Source organism: Amborella trichopoda, chromosome 8 (genome assembly GCF_054954075.1).
Source record: "Amborella trichopoda isolate Santa Cruz 75 chromosome 8, AtrichopodaSantaCruz75HAP2 v2.0, whole genome shotgun sequence".
Taxonomy (NCBI): domain Eukaryota; kingdom Viridiplantae; phylum Streptophyta; class Magnoliopsida; order Amborellales; family Amborellaceae; genus Amborella; species Amborella trichopoda.
In genome coordinates, this window is record NC_142343.1 from 1,493,827 (window position 1) to 1,521,641 (window position 27,815).

Below are 27,815 nucleotides of genomic sequence, written 5' to 3' on the forward strand. Positions count from 1 at the left end.
CCTTCTCTTTGTGATGCAATGTTTTCCTACTTGGAGATCAATGTCCATTGTATCTAGAAAGTTCCATTCTTAGTTTTTTTTTTTTCTTCTTCTTTTTTTTTTTTTAAAAGTTAGGTGTTGTTTGCATAAGTTTGCAACTTCAAATTCAGGTGCATCTCTAAATTTTATGATAAAATATAATTTTGATGTAAAAATTATTAGGATGGCATGAAAATCTATTTTCATATTTAATTATAGAATTTTAAATTTAAAAAATAATACAAATCAAGTAGATCTATAAACATATGAAAATCTTGAAAATAGACGGTCCAGATAATGTGTTACAAGATACATTACTTTTAAGACTCATTTTTTTTTATTGATATTCATACATCTCAATATCGATATGATCAATTAAAGTGTTTTTCAACATCAAAATAGTTTTTCCTATGGATTTTCGATGTGCACCTTAATTCTTTTAAGTTTGCAACGTTTATAAACCTTTTCTTTTTTAGTTTTCTATCTTTTCCTTTTGGAATTAATAAACAATTTTGCTATATTTTGCGTAAAACATTTGCCAAAAGATCTCCAAGCCCAGTGCCGAAGCCAAGCCAAAGCTAGAGAGAGAAGTTAGAAAGCCAAAGCTAGAGAGAGAGTGAGATCCTCCGATAAGAGAGAAAAAGAACTTCTTAGAGAGAGACTCTCTTATACAGAGGAGTGAGAGAAGAGAGATCCTCCTTTGAGGATAGAGATAAATCCTAGAGAGATAGAAGTTAGAAAGCCAAAGCTAGAGAGAGAGTGAGATCCTCCCATAAGAGAGAAAAAGAACTTCCTAGAGAGAGACTCTCTTATACAGAGGAGTGAGAGAAGAGATCCTCCTTTGAGGAGAGATAAATCCTAGAGAGAGAATAAATCCTAGAGAGAGAAGAGAGTGAAATCTTCCTATAAGGAAGGCCCATTGAATGAACGTCGGCGTTGGTTTCAACTACTTGAACCATCCACGTACCTGCCCTCTCTTCAACGGGGAACCTCTCTCTCTCTACAATAATACCATTGCACCAAAAACAAAAGACCAGCCCCCTCGTACCTTAATCTTCCTTAATCCCATGAGTTTTTTACTAAATAATTTCTTAATCTAAAACTAAACAATGTCATAATAAAACTAAAAGACTACGTTGTAGTAAAGGCCCCTTTATGGATGCATATATTGGGAGGTAAATAAAGCCCACACACCGTTTATCCTTACCGATAGACGGTGGAGATGAGCTACTGTTCCTTAATTGAAGTATGGAAGAATAGATGATATGCACCGTACATTGTCGTGAACGGTCGGTAGATGGAGGATATGTGTATATCAGACCATAAGCAAGATGTTTACAGTACATTCCCTATTTCATTATGGGATTAGGCACGAAAGAATATAATTTAGTCAAAACCAATCTGATTGTCGGTCATACAAATTAAATCAGATTTAAAAATATAAATATAAATAATATTTAAAATATAAAATTTATTGCAAAAAATTATGAAGCCTTGGTTATTTTGTTCAACTATTTGCTTGATCAGTCCAGTATTTGAGAATGTTAAAACTGGACTAATGTTAATTTTAATTAGTTTTTAACTAAATTCAGTTATTACATTATAATAGACCAACCAAAACATCGACTGGTCTAACTGATAATACAATATTCAAACAATCGTATCAAAATGACATGCCGCTCATCACCTACTCTACTTAGATAAACCTAAAATGAGATAAAAGTAGTCTCCCTCTAATAAAACTTGGCCAACTTTCCCTTATTTATAACCCCCCCGTCCTCTCTTCACTCAAACCCAACTCCTTTCTCTCTCTTCCCCGCCCCATAAACTCTCTCTCTCTCTCTCTTCCCCTCCCCATAAACTCTCTCTCTCTCTCTTCCCCTCCCCATAAACTCTCTCTCTCTCTCTCTCTTCCCCTCCCCATAAACTCTCTCTCTCTCTCTCTCTTCGTAGCCTATATTTATTCTCACAAAACCTGCACAATCCCACCTTGCAGCTCTCTCTCTCTCTCTAACCCATAATCAAACCCTCTAACTCCACTCTAGTGACCGTATTCACAACCCACATTTCCCAGTCCCTCGTCTCTCTCTAAAAACCACCCTTTCTTCCTGCTACAAAACCTCACATTGAGCTCCAATGGCCTCCACCAAACACTCCCCATTCGACGTAATCTCGAATTGCAGCTCGAAAGACCGTTCAAACCAGACGGTCGCTGCCGACCTGGACGGCACTCTCCTCATCTCCAGAAGCGCATTCCCTTACTACATGCTCGTTGCCATTGAAGGTGGAAGCTTCCTCAGAGGGCTTCTCCTCCTCCTCTCTGTTCCCTTAGTCTACATTATCTATCTCTTCTTTTCTGAATCTTTGGCAATTGAAATCTTAACCTTCATTTCTTTTGCTGGTCTCAAAATTAGAGATATAGAGACAGTTTCAAGAGCTGTTTTGCCCAAGTTTTATGCAGAGGATGTGCACCCTGAGAGCTGGAGAGTTTTCAGTTCTTTTGGGAAGAGATATATTGTGACTGCAAACCCTAGAATCATGGTTGAGCCATTTGTTAAGAACTATTTGGGGGCTGATAAGGTTCTTGGGACTGAGCTTGAGGTGACAAAAGCAGGGAAGGCCACTGGTTTTGTGAAGAAGCCTGGTGTTTTGGTTGGAGAGAGAAAGAAGGAGGCCTTAGTGAGAGAATTTGGGGAGTGCATGCCTGATATGGGGATTGGGGATAGGGAGACTGATCATGACTTTATGTCACTTTGCAAGGTTGGTGCAATCCTTCTCTCTCTCTCAATCTCTTTCAATCTCTCTCTCTCTCTCTAAGAATGATATATAATCTCCTCTCCCTCTCTCTCCTCTCTCTCCCTCTCTCTCCCTCTCTCTCCTCTCTCTCTCTCCTCTCTCTCTCTCTCTATGCTACTGGATGCAAGCATCCTGCTTTTTATTATTCTATAAAATCCTCTCTCATTCTCCCCCTCTACGCTTGTGTGGAACCCTATGATATGTTCTCTCTCTCTATGACAAGTTCTTTCAACCCAATGATATGCTCTCTCTCTCTCTATGAGATGTTCTTTCATTTACTCTCTCTGTTCCAGATGAAATGTTCAGTAGGGTATTTTTGCACTTGCACTGACTACATTCTTTTAACCAAGTTTAATTGCACCTCAAAAATTTGCAGAAGGAAAGTGGGCTGCCTGCTTTCTAGATATTTATTCTGGTTTTTTCAAGAAAATAATATTTTCTTTGGTTGTTAACAATATATTTATTGAAAATTTCAATGCGCAATTCATTTTTCTCTGGAGAATTTCATATTTTTTGTTTTTATTTTTTGAGAAAATGATTTTTTTATCAATATAAAGTTTTTATCGCTTTTCCTATGTGCATGGTTTTTATGAACCCAGCCACTGTTGTGCCATTTATGAACAAGTTGTCTTTCAACAACTCTTTGTCTTCTTTGGCCTTATCTTTCAACAACTCTCTCTCTCTCTCTTGTTTTCCATAGAACTCGGTGAAAAACTCTACATTAACTATCGAGATCACCATCCTTCCTCAAATTTTTTAATCGGAGAAAGAGGATCCCCCTCTCTCTCTACAAAACTGCACCTTTTTCTCTCTCTCTCTCTCTCTCTCTTTACTGGGAAACGCAGTTTACACCTGAGTAGTGGACCAGTAAAGTCTTGTTCAATTAAGAGAGAGAGAGAGAGAGAGAGAGGGGGATGCATTTTTGTGTTAGCACATGTTTCAGTACATAAAATTGAATAGCAATGAATCTCTCTCTCTCTCTTAATGCGTAGAGTCCACTGAAACCCTAGAGAGAGAAAGAGAAGATTGAGAAAGAGAATGCAAATTGTGTTAGCAAGAGTTAACATTAAATCATAGAGTTGAAGAGAATTCTCTCTCTACTTTCTCTTTCTAGTCTCTCTCTCTCTCTCTACTTTCAAATTTATTTTCCACGACCAGCCGTTGCCCAAACACACGTCCTAGTTTCCATGGAAGGGTCTTCAACTTGCATGAAATTCCTTTGTTTCCTTTCCCCAACTCTGATTGTGCCACGTGGAAGCAAGTATTGTGTGGGATTTGCTCCTTCAAATCACAAAATTTTGAATTAAATATTAAGTGGACCAGAAAATTTGATGTCAAACTCATGCTTCTCGTCCCTCTCTGTCCCTTTTACGTGACTCTCGTCAATGTTTCTTTGTTTGTTTCCTCCTCTTGTGTGATTTTTCTTTTTGTCTTTTTTATTCATCTGTTGAAAATTCCTTCTACATTGGATAATATCACTAAAAATAGCCAAACAAATAATTTTTTATTGTTCGTCGATTTAAATGAGGATCGGTTGGGAGCAATATAGATCCCGACCTGGTTCCTCCTTAAAATTTCCCCTTTTAATTTTGAAAAATAGTTTGATAGAGCTGCAGCCTTGTTAAAATGGTAAAACCTCACTTCATAACTCATCCAAAATTACAATTCAAATGTTAAAAAACATTTACACTAATCGTCTCAGAATGAACATTATGGTCATGAAAAGAGATTAGGATTTTAAGCTTTAAAATTAGTATATATTGTAATAAATTATCTAGACTGTTCCATTTTGCCTTAAAAATAAGTGCTCATAGATCCACAAGATCTGTACCCTTATTTGAGTTTGAAGTTTTATTGTTACTATTTAAAATTGATTTTGGATCCATCATGGATATTTTTGTTGCCGAAAGTGCTTTCTAGACAAGGATTTGAGGTGGAGCTTTATTTTATTTTCATAAAGCCTAGGCCTTATAGAACTTTCTCATTTAATTTTTATTTTATTTTTTACTTTTTTAAGCTTCTCTAGTGTTTTTTCAGGTTCCCTAAATCCCCATCCCATTAACTCCTACTTTATTTTTTTATCGTATTCTATTTATCTTAAATATATTCTGGATCACCGATCCGGTTTGCTACTCTAGTGATTCAACATAAACCTATGTGGTGAATGATCCACCCCACCAATCTGGGTTTTGAGAAATTGAATAAATCAATGAGATGGTTAAATTAATAAAAATCCTTTCATAGTGATACCTCAATATTTTTTACTAAAAAGCCCCAATTATCCTGTTTTGGTTGAACAAGTGAGGATATTCGATAATTTGGTTCACTTTAGTTGATGAGAAGAACAAAATGAACTAAAAACCTTTTCTTGTTTAGGACTCTAAGTTTGAAATAATTTTTTGGTTGGGAATATTTTTTCTTGGAAGTAAGTGTATCCAGGTCACTGACTTGAATAGTTTAAGTGGTTAAATTAAACCATGAATGGCACTAATGACTTGAAGAAAATTTTATGAAATAAATTGGAAGATCAATAGAGAAAAAGTGGGGCAAATCTCCCCCAAAAAAAGTTGGGGGGACGTTTACATTCCCGATGTATAATATCCTCAAACATATACGAAAATAGAACATTAAAAAGTCATTTTTAGGGGATTATATGCTACAAGATTATTCACAATTAGTACAAGGAGGCCACAATTACTTTTAGTCATTAGTTGTTAAATCCAACAGTTTGGGATGCATTGAAATTTCAAAAAAAATATATTCATATTTCATGCTTAGTCAATGACACATTTCAAGCTGCTCAATTTTATATCTAGTGGTTAATAATAATTATGACAAAAGTAAACGAACTTATTATATATCTCATCTTTTCATTTTATGTGACATTTTTCTAAATTAATTCACAAAAGAAAATAAATTTTACCTGGTCAATAAAATATTAATTAATAGTTAATAAATTATATTGGTGAGGAGAAGCGGGTCCCACCTTGAATTTTTCCATATATGTATTGGGAACATACATTTTCTTTTTTTTCTTATAAATTAGAGAACAGTGGAGATTTGAGAGACATAGGTGTGCTCTCAAATCTTCAACCGTCCATTGAATTATTTTCAAATCCAAAATACCCATAAAAAAGCACATGCTCTGAATTATTTTCAAATCCAAAATACCCATAAAAAAGCACATGCTCCTGAGTTGGTATAGTCCTGGGTAAAGTATTAAATAGTTAATCTCTTATGGGTATTTTCGTAAAATTTTCCTACTCTAATTTTTTGAAGGCTTTGTATTCTCTGTTATCCTTTTTTATTTGAGCACATATACTATGCTCCCGTAGGAGCATACTATACATCTACTCTCTGAAGCAAAAGACCTACTTGAAAAAAAAATTTATTTATTTATTTTATTAGTCTGAGATTTTGGAAAGTACTTAAGAATTACTGGATGATTATTTTCAAAAGAAAAAATTTGTATTTTTTTAGTATTTTGACACTTGGATCGCACCCTTAAAACATTGGATGGTCTCTATGCAATCAAGAGATAGTTTTTCAGTAGAAAGAGATTTCAATTCGGATTTTTTTCTTATAGTTAGTTTATGCCTTGGATTGGTTACATGTCCAAAATTTAGGGCTCTAAAATTACTCCTATATTGGAATTTACCCATGGAGCAAATAGACATTATACTCCCATAGGAGTATAAAATCTTTTGGGTTCTTATTTTATATTCAAGTACCCCCCTCTCTCTCTCTCCCTCTCTATATATATTATATATATCTCGAAATTTTCTCTGTATGAAAGTGTAAGTCAGCAAGTTTTACCTAGGCCTTATCTAAGCCACACAAACCTATTTACCCAAAAAAAAAAGCACACACCTACCCGTATCGGCTTGCTCATTTTATGAAAATGTCAAAAAGTTTTTTATATTTACAAGGTAAAAGACTATGTAGCATGCTCCCTCGAGAGCATAGTGTATACACGCCCACTGGAAAATTTCTTGGTATGAAGTGTTTTCTCGATCTAAAATTTTGGTATCTATTTTAAAATCACTAAAGAAGTATTTTCAATAAAAAAATTTTTGAGATCCAATTTAAAATTACCAAATGAGTGTTTACTCTCTCTCTCTACCCAAGCACTCTTGCACGTATGTAACATGTATGATCTAAAATGAGATAAATGGCCACTGGTTGGAAATGTTATGTTTCAACTAATCCATATATTTGTCTCAAAACTATTTATTAATAGCTCAAAACAAAGAAAATGGGGCTCTTCACTATTGGATCCACCGGGATCCGGATTTGGATCTGAAAAGTATACATGCAATTTAGATCTGGACCCAATTGGATCCAAAATATTTGAATCTGGATCTGGATCTGGATCAAAGAAGTATACATGGGACTTGGATCTGGATCCAGAACCTATCATATCCAAAAAAATTATTTTATATCTATAAAAAATGTATAACAAATATATATATATATTTTAATATGGTCAGATCCAGATTGGATCCACCTGTACCTGTATTTTAATCAAATTACTATTCGGATCCGGATCCAACCTGTCGAATCCCATCTCCCATCTGGATAGGGTCTGAAATTCGGGTTTCGAATCCAAAGCAGAAAAATTCTCACCCCTAATTAAATAAAAACCCAATCCAGCTTGGGAACCATCTGAGTCAGACCGGGCGGGAATGAGGCTTGGTGACTTTGAGCCCAAGTTCGACTTCTGAAACATTGTTGTCAGCACCATCCTAACCCCCTCCTCGACATCGTGCACTACAATTTCCATGCCTATATCTTCTCATATAATCCAGACACCACCCTAACGTTCTCTAATTTGCTATGGCAAACACAGGAGGCCTACATTGTCCCCCACACCAAGATCGACCCTGTCCCCAGCAACAAGCTGCTCAGCCCCATTGTCTTCCATGACGGCCGCCTCGTTCAGCGTCCCACCCCGCTCCTCGCCCTCCTCACATTCCTTTGGCTCCCGATCGCTTTCCCCCTATCTCTTCTGAGAGTCTATCTGAACATCCCGCTTCCAGAGCGTATTGTCCGATACAATTACAAGATCCTTGGAATTAACCTAATTGTCAAGGGCCACCCTCCTCTGCCCCCTTCCCCTGCCTCCCCCGGGGCACTCCTGGTGTGCGATCACCGCACAGTTCTTGATCCGGTGGTCATCGCGGTTGCCTTAGGCCGCAAAGTTAGCTGTGTGACATATTCGATCTCAAAATTCTCAGAATTGATCTCTCCAATCAAGGCTGTGGCACTCTCTCGAGAGCGCGACCGAGATGCTGCCCACATCAAGCGCCTGCTTGAGGAGGGTGATCTTGTCATTTGCCCCGAGGGGACTACATGTCGTGAGCCTTTCTTGCTTCGGTTTAGTGCACTTTTTGCCGAGCTTGCGGACCGGATTGTCCCTGTGGCTGTTACCACTAAGCAAAGTATCTTCCATGGAACAACTGTGAGGGGCTATAAGGTTATGGATCCTTACTTCTTCTTCATGAATCCTATGCCTACTTATGAGATTACATTCTTGAACCAGTTGCCTCCTGAGCTCACAGTTAAGGGAGGGAGGTCAGCCATCGAGGTCGCCAACTATATACAAAGGGTGCTTGCAGGGACACTAGGGTTTGAGTGCACTACGTTTACAAGGAGGGACAAGTATCAAATGCTTGCCGGCACGGATGGGTGCGTGCCTGATACTAATAAGCAGGCAAATGGGGAGGAGAAGGAGAAGGCGGCATGTAATGGCGTTAGAGGAGCTCAAAATTAGGCTTCTGAGGTGGCCGTGGAGGTGGCAGCGGTGATGGTGGTGTTTATAGTTGATTTATTCTGGTGCTTTAAATATAAGTGTTTGTTTGTTAAGATACATGATGAACTGCTATATATAAATGATATGATATATACAATGGTTTTCATAGATTTTTGGGGTCTTGGATACCCTTCCTATCTTCTTTTTTCTTTTGATTTTCTTGGGGGCAAGGAGAGGGGCATTAATGGGTTAAATAGGCTGATCAAATACTTATATATGAATTATTGATTTCATTTGTTTGAATGCAAATCTCTATGTGTTTTAATCAGGAAAAGTATATGGAGAAAATGAATCATCTGAAGAAATATTTTCCATTTTATCATGAAGCTTGTGCAATGTTATTTGTTGAATCATTTGTTGGATTCTAAACATACAGTAATCAGCAGTTTCCTCTAACAAAATAAGTTGATCTTGCTCAAGCCTCATACCATAATGGTGTAATTCTTATGTGTACATAGGCTGAGGAATTCACCTCTAGCTTGTCCTTAAAAGATATTTTTGACCAATTTTCCTGCCTTTCTATAAGAGGATCGTATGTTATGAGACTATTTATTTTTGGTGCAAGAGCTCACAATCTCTTTTAATCATTGGATGTAAATCCTATAGATGAAAGTGTGTCACAGCATTCGAAAAATTTTGTTCCGGATTTTGTATCTAAACAATGACATTTTAACAGTTAATCATAATTATAACCTCCTTGTATCAAAAGTAAGTAATCTCACTGTATACATTTCTTTCTATAAGGGGCTGCACATTTAGTTTTATTGAGAAGGTCACCAAATGGATTGAGCCCTTAATCTCCACCACATCTTCGATGGATCATGGCTCACTTTTCTCTTTCTTTCTTTTTTTATTTTTTATTTCTCCTAATTCATGTTAATAGTGAGTATGGAGGGTGGGACGTTGCGTTCAGGCATCCATCCCCGTAACCACCGATGCCAACCCCATTCCCATGCCTGGCTTCTTTCATGGAGGTTTAGGGATAAAACAAGCTGATATGCTCTCCCCTTCTTCATGATTGTCCCTTGAGCTCTCAGAGCCTTATGTGCATTCTCTCCATTCCTAAAGACCTCATTCTGAGGGGTCCAAGCGGCCCGGGAACAGCCAGCCTAAGTAGATCGAGGCTCGGCTTGTTAAGTTAACAGGCCCAAAATAGGGTCCTACCTAGCCTAATGGGCTATCGAGGGACTAAAACCGATTGACCTTCGAGACCCTATAGGCTTATTTTCAACCTATTAATAGAAAAATCATATAAAGTAGGGCCTGGCCTGTTAAGCTAACGGACGCCTAGGGTTGAAAATGGATTAGATCGGGTCCAGAACGACCAGGATCCAGATTCATATTCAAAAAGTTTACATGGGATCTAGATGTAGATTCAAATCTAATTAGATCCAGAATATTGGGATCTGAATCTAGATGTGAATCTGAATAGTATACATGGGCTCCAAATCCTGATATGGATTTGATTGGATCCAAAAAATTTATTTTATATCTATTAAATAATATATAACAAAAAATGCTATATAACATATATGTATATAATATATTTTACAATTGGGTCAGATCCGGATCGAATCCACCTGTACCTTGACCCAATCCGAATTACTATGCAGAACCAAAATTTAGATCCAGATCCGACTTCAAACCTTCAATTGATTCTTGGATTCCGATAGGATCTAAAATTTGGGTCGAATCCAAACCAGGTAAATTCTCAGCCCAACATACGCCGATGTCCAAGCTCAGCCCGCCTAACGGGTCCTATGAAGGAGACCGAGCAGGGTCCCTATCAGGCCAGGCCCTTAAGACCAGACAAGCTGACCTGGCGCATTTACAGCCTCACTCCAAAACAATATTTTTGGCTACCTCACCTTTAACGCATTGATGATGCTGCTGATACTCTTTAACACCATTACAAATTCTTCTTATAACATCCTTGTGGGAGCACACTGTATGACTACTCTCTGAGGTAAAAGAGTTATTGGGAACGATTTCTTTTCTAAAATTTTAAGATTCACTTTAGAATCACCAAGTGAGTATTGCATGAACATGGCTGAGGTTTATATACGGTGTTCTCCTTATGCAATGGAAGGCGCACCTTTAAATTTTGCATGGAGATACAGTTCTCGCATTGGAAACATTTTGATGGCTTGAAAATTTATTTTAATCGCTAGTTATGAAGCTTAAAATTGTAAAATTGGTACAGATCGAGTAAATCTATAAATATTTGAAAATCTTGCAAATAGATGAGCTAGATAACTTATTACAAGATGTGTTATTTTTACGACATGAAATTCTTCTGTTTTTTTCGTCTCCATATATCTCAAGGTTTTTTAACATCATAACGCTTTCTAGAGAATTTTTGAAATGTACCCTCTTTTTTTAACTTTATTTTTTGAAGTGCACTTCACTTTTTATGGGTAAATATTTTTTTTGGGTAAATAGTGCACCTTACATAAATAAGTATAAAATTGGCACCTTGTATAATCCTTTTCATGTATTTATATCAAATTTAGTCAATGTTGTTGGGTTTGGTGATAGCCAAATCACTATACCCATATTTTTTTATAAAGACTAAATGTATTATGGGAAATATAAAATAGATTTTTTTGGGAAGCAAAGAAGTGATATCTTTATAAGAGAGTGAAGGTAGACATAATATCCATCTTTTGAGGATCACTCCTTTGGGGGTTATGGGAATGGATCTCCAAAGATGGAAATTGGTTTTCAAGAGAAAGAGACATGGACTCCGAGAAAGATGTAGTATTTCCATGAGTTTTGGGTTGGTTAAGGCTTTCACTTCTAGAGAGAGAAAGTCTCTTGGTTGCTCTCGAGGTTATCTTTTCGGTAATGGTATTGCAGTAGGAAAGAAGATATTGATCGACGGTGTTGCTCGATCAGGAGAACAGGTTTAGAAAGGAAAATCGGTGATAGTTGTTTACTGATGTTTTGAGATAGGTATATCTCTTGTAACTCAACACTGTAATCTTCATTATGATAGTAGATTTCTAATTGCCGAAGCCGTGGATGTAGCCCTATAGGCTGAACCATATAAATGGTGTGATTTTTTTGTTTGTTTTATTTCTTGCACTCAATTTATAGTTGTATTCATCTACTTTGCATTTAGTTAATCATGTACACGATCTTGGGCAGGATCTCGTTATTTGGGGTTCCTAGTTCCGCAAGCTAAGGGTTCCCGAGAACCCTACAATTGGTCAGAGCATAAGATATGTATGGGGCTAAGGCTTGCATTAAGAAAACGATGAATGGTGGAATTTGATAGATATATGGTTTGAGGTGAAGAAATATAGAGGCAAAGTGTTTGTGAAAATTTCACAATAGAGACAAGTGGGAAGAAATAAAAAAATCTATTCAATAAATATTGTAAACAATTATGATAATTTTGCTATCAAGGTAGAGATTGTTGGGTTTGGTGATACGCAAATTACTATACCCATATTTTCTTATAAAGATTAAGGGTATTATGGAAAATAAAAAATGGACTTTCTTGATAAGCAAGAAAATGATATCTTTATAAGAGAGTGAATAAATACATAAAGTGATAAAACCCATCCTTTAAGGGCCACCCCTTTAGGGGTTATGGGAATGGATCTCCAAATATGGACATTGGTCTCCAAGAGAAAGATAAGTCCTCCGAGAAAGAGGTGGTATTCTCATGAGTTTTAGGTTGGCTAAGGCTTCCACTTTTAGAGAGAGAAAAGCTCTCTGTTGCTCTCGAGGTTATATTTTCGATAGCGGTATTGCAGTGCCAAAAAATGTATTGATCGACGGTGTTGTTCGGTCGGGATAACGGGTTTAGAAGGAAAGATTGATGATTGTTTTTTAATGATGTTTTGAAATAGGTATATTTCTTGTAACCCAAAACTGCAATCTTCATTATGATAGTGGATTTTTAATCGCTAAGGCCGTAGATGTAGCCCAACATGTAAATTGTATGTTGTGGTGTGATTTTTATGTTTGTTTTATCTCTCGCACTCGATTTATAGTTGTATTCATCTACTTTGTATTTAGTCAATCATATACACGATCTTGAATGAGATCTCTGTATTTGAGATTCTCGATTCCGCAAGCTAAAGGTTCTCGAAAACCCTACAAATGTATTGTATGAAATCCCAAAAAATGTGGCTTTTATTATCTAGGACCCCTTTAAGGGCCAAAAGAGGCAATCTAGTCAATCTTGTGTTTCTTGGAATCTTGACATACTTTTATTTGTCTTCCCCTCTTCTTTGGTAAGACTAATCTTCCCTTCATCTTCCCTTCTTGTTTGGTAAGACTAAAGTTGGCAAGTGGGTCAACTTCTTTACCAAATCACACATGGGTCACTGCATATTGTCTGAGGATCTCTCTCTCTTAACCTTTGGTCCAAGAAGGATGAGAAGCATAAACTTTTCTTTACCTTGTCTCATGCTCGAGTAAAATACCTGAAAGCGGCCAAACATAAAACTTTGTCAAAACTTATAATTACCTTGCAAAATTGGTGTAAGTGTTATACATAAAGTGCCAATAACACCCATACAAATATAACCAAATATCTATGGACTATCAACGATGGGATATCTTAATCCTTCTCCATTTTAATAGTGAAGAACTAATTAAAAAAATTAATCATGTAATTTTTTTTTCCTTCGGAAAGTTCTTTCCACATGGTCTTCAAGGACTCAACTAAACACGAATATAGGAGATACCAAGTCAAGATAACGTTATTTTTCATGAAAACAACCTAGGGTTGTACCCTTATTGAGCATTTGCCAGTGAAAACAGCCTTCTGTACCAAGAAAAAGGAGGGAATTCAAATGTCGTACAGCTGGTATAACAACCATGGTCAATTACCGGTATGATTATAAAAGTAGCTTTTTTTTTTTTTTTTACAATGAGTAATAACACTATGAGACCCTCCGATACCTATATAAGTAGGATCCCAAATGATTACCATTAAATTATGACACAGATCTCTAGAAAAGTTATCACATGGGTGTGGGACTTGGGTGAATAGGTTTATTGATAACTTTTCTAAAGATCTGTGTCAAAATTTAATGGTGATCCTTTAAGGTCCTACTCACATAAGTGTGGGAGGGTCTCATAGTATCATTACTCTTTTACAAATGTAAAACTTAAATAGAAGGGAATTTTATCTCAACTCAAGAGTTCTATTATTTTATGGGGAAAGGTTTCTATACTTCCCCTACAGCATAGAAGATCTATGCTTCCCCTACCATCCAGCAGTCCAATCTTGATTAAGAGAGCCACTCACCGTTTGATCTTAGATTCAACGTCTCAAAGTATTTTATTTTTAGTTTTTTTTTTATATACAAATTGTATGAATATAAAATTTGGTATGTGTCATCTTTTCATTGGGTACACCTATAAAAATATTAAAAATAATTTTTTGATAAAATATAATGACCAAAATACCCCTTGAAACTTTCAAGGGTATTTTGGTCATTTTATTTTATTAGAAATATGTCTTTTATATTTTTTGATAGTACAAGTTTAATAGAGAATTCAACTTACAAAATTTGGTGTCAAAATAGTTTATAGAAACAAAAATAAAAATAAAATAGTGTAGAGACGTGACATTGTGATTGGAACAAGCTTAGCCCTCCATTTAGAATGGATAGTTGGATAAGGGAAAGTATATATCAGTTTTATGTTGTAGGAGAAGCATAAAAAGCTTGCCCTATTTGGTGTTAGAAATTTTATGTTAAAACCAAGTAAAACTTATGGACTTACCCTTTGCTCCATTTTTTCAGGAATTTTAGGTGAGGTCGTTCCTTTTCGTGTTTTTTAATTTATTTATTTATTCTAGTTTTTCTCTTGGTTTGAGGATTAAGATATAAGGCTGCTTTATTTTTTTATGGGATGTCTACAAAGAGACTTTTCATCTTTCAACCATTCAGATATCAAATCTACGTCAAAATTTTGAGATAGTTTTTCTCTCAAAAAATTTGACATAATTTCTCTCTCTAAATTTTTTGAGGGAGCTTCCCTCTAAAACTTTAAATTTGATATACTTTCTCTCTAAAAATTTTGAGATAATTTCTTTCTTTAAAGATTTATCGCTCTATAAAATTTTGAAATTCGGGATAGTTTTCTCTCTAAGACTTTTAAAATTTGATATAGTTTCTCTCTTTAAATTTTTTTTAAACAATTTCTCCATAAAAATTATAAGATATTTTTTCTCTTTAAAACTTGAAATTTAAAGGTTTCTAAAAATACTAAAACTATATCTTCCAACAAAATTTCAAGGTACCCTTTACTTATATAGTATAAACTATAAAGTGTACACCTTATACAAACTTCACCCTTAAAAAGAATAACTCATGTTCAATCATGCTCCCTAGAAGCATGGAAGGGTACGGGGAGGAACAATTGTAACCTCCATTGTCCTCCAAAATGAAAAGGTTTAGGTCACATGAGTCATGATGTTTATCCGTTGAGTCTATCATATTATGCAGAACCCTAATAATTGTACTTTGTTTAATAGAAAGGCACTTTAACTCCCACCAAAACATGAGGAGTAATCACTATCTCATGTTTCTTTGTCTGGGATTTGGTTAACTTGCCTCTCTTTTTGACTTTCTATTGACTCATGGAATGAGCAGAACTTGTAGATAAATTTTTCTACAAGGGATTGTATGAAATAAGCATAAACTATTAAAAAATATATGCAGTTTAATAAAAAATATTGCCAACATGTAGTTACTTAAATCTTAGGTCACATGAACCTTATTTTAAAACCCTAGTTGAAAATTGGTATTAGAAACTAAACCTTACGACGATATGAAAATTAGTTTCATATTTTATAATGAAATTTGAAGCTCTAAAAATAGAATAGATTTGGCAGATATGTGAATACTAAAAAATGAGTCAAAACATTATGTTATAAGATACATTACACGGCTTTGAAGTCTTGTTTTTTTTTAAAACTACAATTGTTGAGATCGAGATGATTAATTTAAAGGTTTTTTGATATTGGAACTAGAACTTTTTATAAGATTTGAGCTGTGGATTTACTTTTTTTCATAATGCGAAAGCCTTATGCTAACCTTTTTAAACTCCTTATATTTATATACCTCCTTGAGAATTTTGCTAAAAATGCATTTTAGTCATGACAAATAAATAGTTAATTTATTGCATAATAAATAAAATAATATCCAATTTCGATCCTTCCGCTTGGGCATTGACGTAAGGGGAAAAGAAAGGATGGAGTTTCTATTAGACTTGCTTTATGAAAACAAAGTAAACCGCACCTCAATCCTCATCGAGGAAGCATCGAAAATCTTTATGATAGCTCTAAAATCAATTTTCAATACCAATTATGAAGTTTGAAGCTAAAAAATATTACAAATCTTGTGGATCCATGACTACTTATTCTTAAGGTGAAATAAACGGTCTTAGATAATTTGTTACAATATATGTACTATTCTTAAGGCTTAAATTTTCTTTTTTCTTTTTCCTATTTCGCGATCATAATGGTGAAAGCCGAGATGATCAAGGTTTTCCAACACCAAAATTGCAATTTCTGGTGACTTTGGAGGTGAATGGTTATTTGTTTTGATACGGCTGCAGCGCTACCAAACCATTTTCCTAAATGGGTAATTTTGATCTAAATTTGCAGCATAACCGCAAAATTCTAGTAACAATGGGAGTCACAAAAGAATAACTCTTCTTTCTCTCTCCAGAACACCGGAATCACACAAGCACAGCTCTCTCTGACGACAATGGAAGCCTCAGTTGAGAATGAGTTGAGGTCTTAGTGGTAGCTGAACTTCATTTACCGGTTTAGGTTTTCATTCTTATTTATATTTATACATTAGACAATTACTAATTGTTTTTAAAACGAAAAGGGGGTCTTATTGATGATTTATATATATAAAAAAAAAACTATGATGAAAGCCATAATAGAAAAGCTCACTCTCTTTAAAAAACAATGGATGTAAAATCGCTTGATCCGACCTGAGAATCAATTACTCGTTCTGGTTCTATATATATATATATAGGAAAACGATTAAATCTTAAAGAAAATCGACAATTATGCATAGTAAAACAATAATTCTCTACGATATAACAGTAATCGGGACAACTTTTTTGCCCATTCATCTATTGTTTTTTTTGTACAGTAAATAGTGATCCAAACTGCCAATTTTTTAGGTGACTTATCCGGATCACCGATCTGTTTTTTAAATCACTTAATGTCACACAAGAATAGCTCTCTCTCTTAAAACAGGGAAATTTTTCAAATTTTCATTCCCATAACAATTTGATCGCATATCCAAAAACCACACAAGAAATCACAATCTTTACATACTGTATATGATCACAAAGCAAGGAAGCAAAGCTCTTGGGTTGAACACCAACAACTCCTCCAATCCACTACTATCACCACAACCTCCTGCAACTGAATCAAACCCCTCTTTCTCACTCATCCCTTCATCATAAGCAATGCGCCCAGCTATCACCCTACAAACCAACATGGCCCTCTTCACATTCATGAAAGAGAATTCTCTCTCTAGATCTGCAGGTATAGACCCATGAGCCTTATAACTACTGGAATAACAGGAAATCCCATCAAGTTTAGAGGAAAACCCATGTCTTATAATCCCACAGAGACTGCAATAATGGTGATTACAGAGAGAACAAGCCTCATTCAAGCCAAGAGAGCAAGTGAAGGTGCAGCAATGGAACCTCAAAACCTCGTTGCCGTCAGCTACGCATCGGGCCTGCTTGTGCACGCTGGACTTCAAGGCTGTCGCTTTGATGGTTTCTCTGTATTCTTCAAACTTGGCGAGGATCTTCAGGCTGTTGTTGATCTTGAGAATTCTCTGTATATCGGGGAGTTTCTCTCTCTTCAACCAACTGGTTTGGAATATGATCTTGACTATGTTTTTCGCCGTGTCACGGTCCGTCAGCTCCGAGACAGCGTGCTTGACGGCTTGGTGGAGCTCCAGAAGTTGGGGTTTGTTGAAGATTTCACCACAAATTGAGCAGGGGATTAGTGCAATCCTGTTAGAGAGAGAAAGCAGGGGATGGGGCTCGAGATCGTTGCAGGAATCATGACATGGTTTCTTGTGAGGTGGGGTGGAGAGAGAAAGAGTGTTGTCACGAGAAGTTGGGGTAGAAAGAGAAACCGTGGCGTGCGATGAGAGAGAGGAAGCTTGAGAGAGCCTGGTTGATGATCCGGGTGGGGTTCGAGGTCTCGAAAGGGAGCCATTACTGGAGCTTGAAGCACTATGGCAAGAGAAGAGTTTCTTCATAAAAGACCATGAAGAGGTAACCAATTTCTTGGGGTTTGTTGCAGAGGAAGAGTGCTTTCTTTTCTCTGGAATCGGAGGATTTGAGGTGGATTTAAAGCAGTTGCTTGAGATGAATAAGCAGAAGCAGAAATGAAAGAGGATGAGAGAGAGATGGCGCAGAGAGCCGAAAAATGAGCCTAAGGTCTCCATGGATCAAAACTGGTTTAGCTCAGATGCACCCATAGGAGAAGCTCCTACTCTGTCGAAGGGGAGCAGGTCTCTCTCACACACAATGACTCAGTACCTCTCTCTAACTCTCTCTTTCTCTCTCCTGCTACTGATTGAGAAGAGTGGGTTTCTCTCTCTTACTCTGCTAATCTCTGAGTGGTCTCTCTCCTCTTCCTGCTCTGTTAGTGACTCTCTCTTCCTCTTCTCTCTCTCTTCTCTGAGCTTGTGGCTGAGAAGGTGGGTTTCTCTCTCTTACTCGGAATAAGGAGAGTAGCTCTCTCTCTCTCTCTCTACCCTGCTCTACACCCGAGCAAATAAATGGAGTCTCTCTCCCTTCTCTTTGTGAGCTTTTGAAGAGAGAGAGAGAGAGAGAGGAAGACGACGATGGCGCGAAAAAGAAGAGGGGTGGGACCCTCGGAAGAAATAAAAGAGAGAGAGAGAGAGAGAGGCGTCGGTGGGGGGTGTTGGGATTGCAGGTGGGACCTTCCAATCTTCTCTCCCTTCAAGAAAAATTCTTTGCTCCCCTCACTCCTTTTCTCTCCATTAATGAAATGGAAAAGCTCCAATTGTGCTTTGTGGCTTCAAGCCCTAAAGAAGAGAGAGAGAGAGAGTTCATGAAAGAAACTTTAGAGCTAGATGGTTAGCGGTTCGCAGTAGCGTCTTAATGATCTGATCCACCAATGATTCAGTTCGGCCATGTCTTGACGAAATTGCTGATTGCTGTCTAGCTGGTTCTAACTTTACATACCATATTCGCAACTCTTTCAATGGCTTATTCACCATAATAAAAAAAAAAAAATCTCCTTTCTTAGTGACTTTAGTCAAAACCAATGTTTCAAAACCTGGGAATTTTCAATCTGGACCGCCGATCTGAATCGGGAGCCAGTCAGGCCCGAACTAATTTTAGAAACCCCACTTTTAGTATTTTTTATTATTTGCTGGATCACCCATTCAAACTGAACCAAATCGATTTGGATTAATGATCCGCTGATCCAACATGGATGTGCTACGGATCCGAGTTTTGAGATACTGGTCAAAACAAAGTATCAATATATAACATAGCCCCAACTTTCCATTTTTCAAAGTTCCAATTGAGAGAGAGAGAGGGGTTTACCGACCAATGTTATCAAATTTGCTTCTCTTCCTTTTGAACTGTCACGGTGTTTGGCTTTAGGCCCAAAAACCAAAATGAAGAGAACTATTGTCTCACTAAAATGAATATATCAGTAAAAATTTAAAGTAGCCCCTATATACATAAAATTTGGCCATAAAATATACAAGTTTGTTAAAATAAAACTCATAATATTCATAATTTTATCATATGCTCCTCTATATAGGAAAAGTTTGCAATAGTGTAGTTATATATCTTTTACATTTTCTCTTTTTTTTTTAGCCTAAAAGTTCACCTAAATGCTTACGCCGAACCTTTCAAAGAACTGAAGTGTTCTCTTTTTATGTCTAAAACAAAGAGCAGTCCGAAACGAATCCGATAACATCGTTACCAACAGCTGCACACAAGAAGGAAGGACTTAGAGATGTTGCTGAAGAAAGAAGCAACTTTGGTTATGATGTATTTTTTCACTGCGAACATTCAAAATGGGTTTGTGTGAAAATTCACTTGTATCAATTTGTATTAGAAACTGTCCATGCGTGAAGAGTCAGTCATTGTGAGATACAATAGTGAAACGGATTTTGTACGCTGGTTGCTCATGCAGTCACCCTGGTTTTCAGAAGATTCAAGACCCGAAGCGTATCTTAAATCACTGTGAATCTATTTCAACCTTAGATCCATGAATTTGGAGCTCCAAAAATAGTGCATTGCTTATTATCTTTGAAGAATTAGAATGAATGATCCAAAAAGAATATTAAATAGATGATTTCTACCACATAATACAGTTTTTTATTAAATTCATGATTATGGTAATCTAGATAATACACCTACAAATTTCTAGATCCAAAATCCTTCTCGACGATGGATCTTAGGAAGGTGGACGCACTTTAACTTGTGCCATCTAACACACCTAAACTCTGCTCTATAATATTCATAATGATCTTTTCATTACAAGTCTATCTTATCATCCCCCATTTGTTTTTTTGAAGGTTAACTAGGAAGTTCGTATTACCATATTCAAGATCACTCTTTATCACTCGAAATACCTCATTTAGAAGTTCATTTGTTCCGTAATTTAGACCTCAATATATTTATTTATCTCACTTTGGGTCAACAATGATGAAATTATATTTCTCATCTTTCACATAGAATCTTTCTTCAAGAGTCAACACCAAGAAGGAGAAAACAAAAATACCAACAATGTAATTAGAGAGAGAAGGACTTCTAAGAGAGACCTGGTGATGCAAATAAAAAAAGTAATTTTATATTTTATATTTTTTTAAGACTTAAAAAATATGTTATTTGAATTTTTATTTTTTTTAGTGTTATTTTTGTCTTTTTTTAGTTGTAGATATTCAAGGAGTAGAATTGGAAGTGTTGTTTTTTTAATATATATATATATATATATATATATATATATATGAACAAGGAGTAGCATGATTGGGTTAGTTATGATAATGTTAGATGTATTTTAAGAGATAAAAGAGAGAGATAGAGTTTAGTTTGTTATTTTTATTTATTATTCCTTTTAAGTTTATATTTACAGGGAAGAGGTCTTTTGGTGTACAGAAAGGTCACTGGAAAATAAAAAAGAGTTTGATCTTCTTAAAAGATCTTCAAGTGGACCCTTTTGCAAACTCATAGACAGAGTACAATCTCTAAATCTTTTTAATTTTATTTTTTATTCTATATATTAGGTATAATTTTTCAACCTTTCTTATTTTAATATTTATTCCATTCATTATTTTTCTCTAAATCATAAGGTAGCACTAAGAAATGGTGATGCCACAGAAAACAGTGTGTGCTGTTCATTTGCAGGCTTTCTGCCTAGTTGCTTTGGGGCAAAAGCTTTCCCAAATCATAAACATTTTTCTCTTTAAAATGAGAAAAGATGGGAGGGCCACAATGGACACGGTTTGAGCAGGGCCCCATTGTCGGTAGGTTAGTCCCATAATATATAGAGAATAGAAAAGTTTTCCATAGCATAGTAAAATAAAATGAGTAAAGCTTCTCAAAGGACTCTTTAAAGAGGGTACCCACAAAGTAAAAATACTCTCTAAAGTTTCTCCAAGAACCCTTTAAAGAGTGCACCCACAAAGTAAAAATACTCTCTCTCTCTCTTCAAAAATCATAATCTCTCTCCTATGAATGTGTCTGGAGTTCTGAATGCTGTTGATACTTGGGTGACACCAACACACATGTCGAAACCTCTAAAAACCGATACAATGAATATCCAATACCATATATGTGTCTTGAGATAAGTTTACTTGAGATTGGTGTTTCTTATTTAGCAATGTCATTTTTCATGGATATTATTTTCTTAATTTTATTTTTTTACATGGAATTTACTTAAGCCATTGTTCCAATAAAAGGATCATTTCTTATGTCATGTAAAACTTCCACTGTTTCTCTCTCCAAATTGTGAATCTCCATTTGGCTGCTTCTTCAACACTTCCCTTCTCTCTGTCTTTATCACACTCTCTCTCTCTCTCAGGACAGCTTTATCTTGACTGAAGCCAATCTGGTGTAAAGCCATTTTCCACTAAAAAGAAACCCATACTTTTTTGCCATATTACTATTTCCCTCAATGAGATATATATAGGGATCTCTCTCATATTCATTGTTTCACACAGGGATGTAACGTGTGAACTACGAGCATGCACAAGAAACTCCTGGGAAAAGGGAGAATATGAAAACTGAAAGAAAGATCTATGTCACCTTCTACCTTGAGGAATATTTTTTTTTTTTTTTTCACTTTTTTTTTTTGGCAAAAAATCACTTGCATGTGGTCTTTATTATAATAAGATAAATTTCAAAAAAAAATCAACATAACAATAAAATCAAGATCTTAACAACTTGATATCATTGAAACAACTATGCACTATGATTGATAATAAAAGATAAGATTGTAAGAAACAAAAGGCCGGAGATTACTTCAACAGGGCTTATTACACCGCACATCGAGTCACCACCATCCGATGGTGTGAGATCAACGGTCTAGCTTCAATCTCAAACCGGAAAATCAAATTTCGGCCAATCCACACCAATAGAACATGAATCCTTTTGATCACAAACTCAAACCCTAAGTGAATTCTCTTAGCAACCTAGTTTGAGAGAGATTGATTCTTTTTTTTTTTTGTTAAACCCTAAAACCGTTAGTAATAAATCCATATTTGAGAGATAGGAGAGAGAAGAACTCCATAACCTAAACCCTTAGGTTCTTTTACAATGTGGGAGAGAGAGGTCAAACATGAGAGAGAGAAACTTTCTTAAGAGAGAGATAAAAAGAGAAGGTGTAGAGATTTTGGGTAGAGACAATCCATTTTTATAGGCTTGAATAAAATTAGGATTTCTTAGGGTTTTCCTTGGCTTGTCTCTTCGAGATTGAACATATACTGTCGATCAAGGGTGACTTATAAGGTAAGAGATCTGAGTCATCCATTCCATAGATGACCCATCAATATTACGGAAGATGCATGGACCATTATCCCCCTTTCCTTAAGTATTTTCCCATCAATAGAAATTAGATAAATTAAATCTAATTAAAATATTATGCATTCCATAATCTTTCACAAAATATTCTAAAGATATATCAAGTTAATATACACTTTCAATATTTGGTCAAAATATTTCTTATCTTATTTGACCACATGCCATAACATAATATTACCAAAACATGAAATAACTTAAACTCCAAGAAAGAATCCAATGGGTGGAGTGTGCCACTCATGTGTGGCACATGTGGGCCGTATCCACTTGACACATGGTGGGCCCATGTGCACTATGGGCCCCTCCATAATATTTTATATTATTTTAAATTATCAAAAAAATATATAAAATATTATTTGAATTTTATAATTTTGTAAAATCAATATCTTTATTTTTATTAGTCCAAAAAAATTATAAATAAAATATCAAATGACTCATAAATATTCAAATAATAATTCTAAAATAATTTCTATCATAAAACAAACATAATTAAATTAACTTGATAGGAAATGGATCCATATGGTTAAAGAATTTAATCTGCAATCATAAGGCATTCCACCTTCAACTGTGGATTATAGACCACACTTGTCTTATCGAACCCACCCAGTGTTTCCCATGATCCACAATCGAAGCAGGGCTCATTAGCGGGTCACCAAGTCTGGCGAATGAGTCAAGGGGTTACAATCCCAGTCTATGGATTACAGATCCTCCCTTATAGACAAATCAAGGTCACCAAGACCTTATGCGACCACAGCTCTATGGCGCATGCGGGTATCTCTTGCACATGTGCTTCACCCTAAAAGGTGGATTTTTGGCTTTTCCGAACGATCTATCGATATGCATGTCGTGTGATGGTATATGGATGGCGTTTTGGTCTCTGTCTCTGTAGGCCACCATCACACACAAAAGTTACACAATCCCTTGGCTCACTCATCCAGGCATGTTCTTCGACCTCATAAAGGGCTAACCCATAAACCCTCATCAGTTTATTCTTCATGCCTAGGTAACATGGGGCTTTCCCAACCGATTGGCCAAGATCGCTAAGCACTGATCGGTATCAGCAAACCATAGTTTGCTTAGTATAGTCCACGAGGGACCACACTCCCACTGAGTTCATGTTCCACTATATCATTTCATTTTACAAGCACTCATAAAGCCTTTAAAGGCCACATAAATCCAACAAAAACATGACACAAAAATATACAAACTAGAAAATGCGACTGAGGTCCTGGTGGTAGCATTCCCACACTTTAGTCACCACATTATGGAATCTATTCCCACGAACACCACCCCACTAACACTTTCAAAAAAAACTAAACTACTTGTTGAAAAACAGGTAGGGGTAAATTATCCAAAAAAAAAAACAACACACCAATAATGAAAAGATAAATTGTTCCTACATCAACAAAGTGTACATATGCTCCTTTTGGGGAAAACCTAACTTTTTTAGACCCTAAAGTTTAGGGAAGTGACCTACACAACCTAGTGACCAACTTTAATTTTAATTTTTTTTTGTTGGGTGGGGGGTTGTTTGGGGGTTTGGTTGATCGCTAGTCCCCAAGATTTGAGGTCCTGATAGTACTTCCTAGCTTGCCTTTTACTTGAGGGAGCAAATAAACAGATTGCTCCCACAAGAGCATGAAATCATTTCACACTGAAAAGAACTCTCCCTGGGATGTCAGAAAAAACGGACTTTTTGCTGTGGCAGAATCACAATATACGCGTAAATCTATAAATACTTCCATGAATAGAGTGTTGAATATGCTATATCCAAAATCACACATCTTGCCCTCACAGTTCTCCCAATTTTTTGTGGTTTTTTTTAGTGAGAGAAAGAATCGGTAGATATGGTTTTAACTGTGGAATAGAGATGAGTCTCTTTCTGAACTGTGGTTTAGTTGTAGAATAGATAAGTAGTTTAGTTGTAAAATAGAGAAGGGTGATTGGTAGGTGATGTCGGAGGAGCAGCTGCTGATTTACCTCATGGCTGAATAGATAAATGTTTGAATAGATTTGGGAGATCGGCAGGTGGGATCGGTTAGCTATTCTAAAAGGTTTTGTTCAATTGGGTTATGTCGATGGTTAAAGAGATGAGGATTAAAGAGATGTCAAAAGTTAAAGAACGACCTCTATATTCCAATATCTACAAAATCTATGATGTAACTTTAATTGCTATATTTCAAAATCTATGATGTGACTTTCATTGCTATAGTGAATATCATTTTGCCTTACCTTTGGATATAACCTTTTTGGATGTGTATTTTGTTAGTATTTTTGGTTTGAAAAATACTTATATATATTTCAAAACAACACTATGATTTTATTGTTCTTTCTTAAATTACTTTGTAAAGAGAGAAAGATGTGAGTTTGAGTCTCGCATTGAAGAGGAGAGAGTTTGTTGAACTGTATTTAAGAGTGCATGCTCCCATGAAAATGAGAGAGAAGGTGCATGTACGGAGCACATGAAGCATGTGACGCGTGCGTACATATGCGAGGGTGACGGGAGGGCGCAAGGGTTCTTGATGGCACATTTTATATGCTCGCATAGGCCCATGAGACGCCCATCACCCGAGCACGTGTGCATGTCGGATCGTGGCTTGTTATCTTTTTGTAAGCCTAGCTCGTAAGAGGATCCAACAGTCTAACCATTGATGCGTGTAGAACATCCAACGGTCATCTAGCTGTTGATAAGATGGAGGCATGACTCGTTATCTTTTTGTGAATCCAACTCATAGGGAGATCCAACGGTCATCTAACTGTTGATGAGATAGAGACTTGTAACAGCAATCATCAAATGCATGTAACTTGTAGCTATTGGGTGGTACATGTAACCACCAATACTCTAATGAGCAAGTACGTATAACTTGTAGTTGTTGGGTGGTACATGTAACCACCACAACACTAAATGGACAGCCTCTTGGTAATCTACAATAAGGACCCTAAGTTAGGGTGCATAGATTTTAATAATATTAAAAAAGACCTATTTGTTTTTCTGTATCCCGATAACGAATTGCTCTTCTTATGCACATCAAATACTATATCGAAAAAAAGTAAATATCATCTTGAGATTGCACTCCCACATGCTACTATATCGAAAAAAAGTAAATATCATCTTGAGATTGCACTCCCACATGCCCAAAAACAAGAAGAGATCGAGATCGTATGCTTGAAATCGTAACATTTTTTTACCCCATTTCACCCGAAACAAACTCCAACATATTTTATGTTTTATTCTCATCTATTCTGTTTCTAAGTACGTTGTGCTATCAAATCATGCAACCAATCAAAAGTAACAACAGTAAATAAAAGTAACAGTTCATGCACATGCATGAATCCATTCACAAACGAACAAATACATGGAAATTAGCATATGCACCTGCATGTAGCAATAACCAACATGCATGCTCTAATATATAAGCATGGTTCCAGCAAGATGCCACCATAGTAATACTTTGGCCGTTTACATTATACAAATTAGGAAAGATAATAAAACAGTAACTCCCTGAAAATTAAGAAGATGATAAAATCAACAATTTTACCAATAACACAATTATTTTTAATTATAATTTCTTTTAAATCGCTTGAGCCTGCTTAAATCTTGCAAACCTAAACAAGCCTTTCATTAAAATAAAAATCTTGTCGAAATGGAGCAACCCAGGCTTTTCAATGATTTGGCCAGCACATGACACCCAAGCCAAAAAATGTAAATCCTTAATGCTCCTCCTAAATTCTAAGCCAACAACAAGATTTTCTAATCGATAAAAAAACAAAAAAATTTGTTCTATGCTTGGAATTAATAAATTATTTAGGTAGACTTAGTTGGACCGATCATGCATGGCACAAAGCCAATACAACACCTGTTAGACAGTGCGAATTAATTCAAATGGAAGGCTAAAAAAAAATAAAAACTAAGCTTAACAATAAATGGTTGGAAATAGTGAGAAAAGATATACGAATTTATAACCTCACTGAGGATATAGCATTTAATAAAGCCGAATAACAAATCAGAATTCGTATAGCCAACTCCAATTAATTAAAAAAATACTTTGACGATGATAATGATAAACTTATGTAACCAAATTACTAAAACTACCCTCATTTTTCGATGTTACAAATTCCAAACAAGAGCAGCATTCGCTAACAAAATAATTGAGGAGCTAAGTGGGGAAAAAAGAAAAACAAATAAGGAAACTTATGCGCCTCTTAATTTGCATATTTCGTAGTGGAGATCATGGAGCCAAAATGAAACTTAAGCTTATGGGCCTTTTTATGGTTAAAATGGAAATTCAAGCATTTAAAGCAACGTGATATATCACTAGACATCTTCCACATGGTAAAACCGGACTTGCTTTGGAGGAATTGTGGGCCGCGGTGAGAATGCAACATATGAACCACAGGTTCCCTCACCGATAACATACCAAACACTAGATCTCTTACATGATCCCTCATCTATAACATACCAACCACTAAAAGTGACATTGTGATTGAAACCATCTCAACCGCCTATTCAAAATGGACGGTTGGATAAAAGAAGTATATGAGTTCTATATAGGAGAAATATAAAAAAGTTGCCCTCATAATTCACATATATTATAACAATGCTTTAAAAAGACGCAGGTGGCCAGTCATTTTCAATTCTAAGTTGGAAACGGACCGGTTTCAATTTTAAAAAGACAAATGTGCAGAAGGGCAGATACAATGCATACTCCTGATGGAGCATGTTAAAGTAGCGACCGCTCTTGTTTGCTTTTGATTGCATTTTGTAGTTTTGATAACAATAAGTGATCCATGTCATTCAAAGGTTTAGTTACTCAATAGTCAGGGTACAGGAAATAAGAAAGCAACAGCATAATGCTGCTAAAACTGGGTTAAGGTGTCCATGTGTGTGAGAGAGAGAGAGAGGAGGTATCGGCGATAAGAGAGAGAGAGGGAGAGAGGCTATCAGACCACCTGTGGGGGCAGAGAGAGAGAGAGAGAGAGAGAGAGTGCTATGATTTGATAAAAGATATAGGACCCCCTACTTGCCCCCCTAATAGAATAGCCTCTGCACCAACCATTTTCTAGCTTTTCAGGAACAGACAAGAAACTTTGCCCGTTCATAATCCCTTCC

The 27,815-nt window shown here is 36.1% G+C and overlaps 2 protein-coding genes across 2 annotated transcripts; one reads left to right on the forward strand and one right to left on the reverse strand.

Annotated features, from left to right (window-relative positions):
• The first annotated feature begins 2,007 nt into the window (after positions 1-2,007).
• LOC18437882 (glycerol-3-phosphate 2-O-acyltransferase 6) lies at positions 2,008-8,736 on the forward strand. The gene is made up of 2 exons (XM_088873207.1): positions 2,008-2,778; positions 7,664-8,736. Exons 1-2 carry the CDS (start codon positions 2,155-2,157, stop codon positions 8,585-8,587), a joined length of 1,548 nt encoding a protein of 515 aa, XP_088729333.1. The 5' UTR covers positions 2,008-2,154; the 3' UTR covers positions 8,588-8,736.
• An 8,140-nt stretch (positions 8,737-16,876) lies between these two features.
• Positions 16,877-18,404, reverse strand: LOC18437881 (zinc finger (C2H2 type) family protein). Its single transcript, XM_006848080.4, has one exon. The coding sequence runs from the start codon at positions 18,085-18,087 to the stop codon at positions 16,945-16,947; it is 1,143 nt and encodes a 380-aa protein (XP_006848143.2). The 5' UTR covers positions 18,088-18,404; the 3' UTR covers positions 16,877-16,944.
• Positions 18,405-27,815: the final 9,411 nt, after the last annotated feature.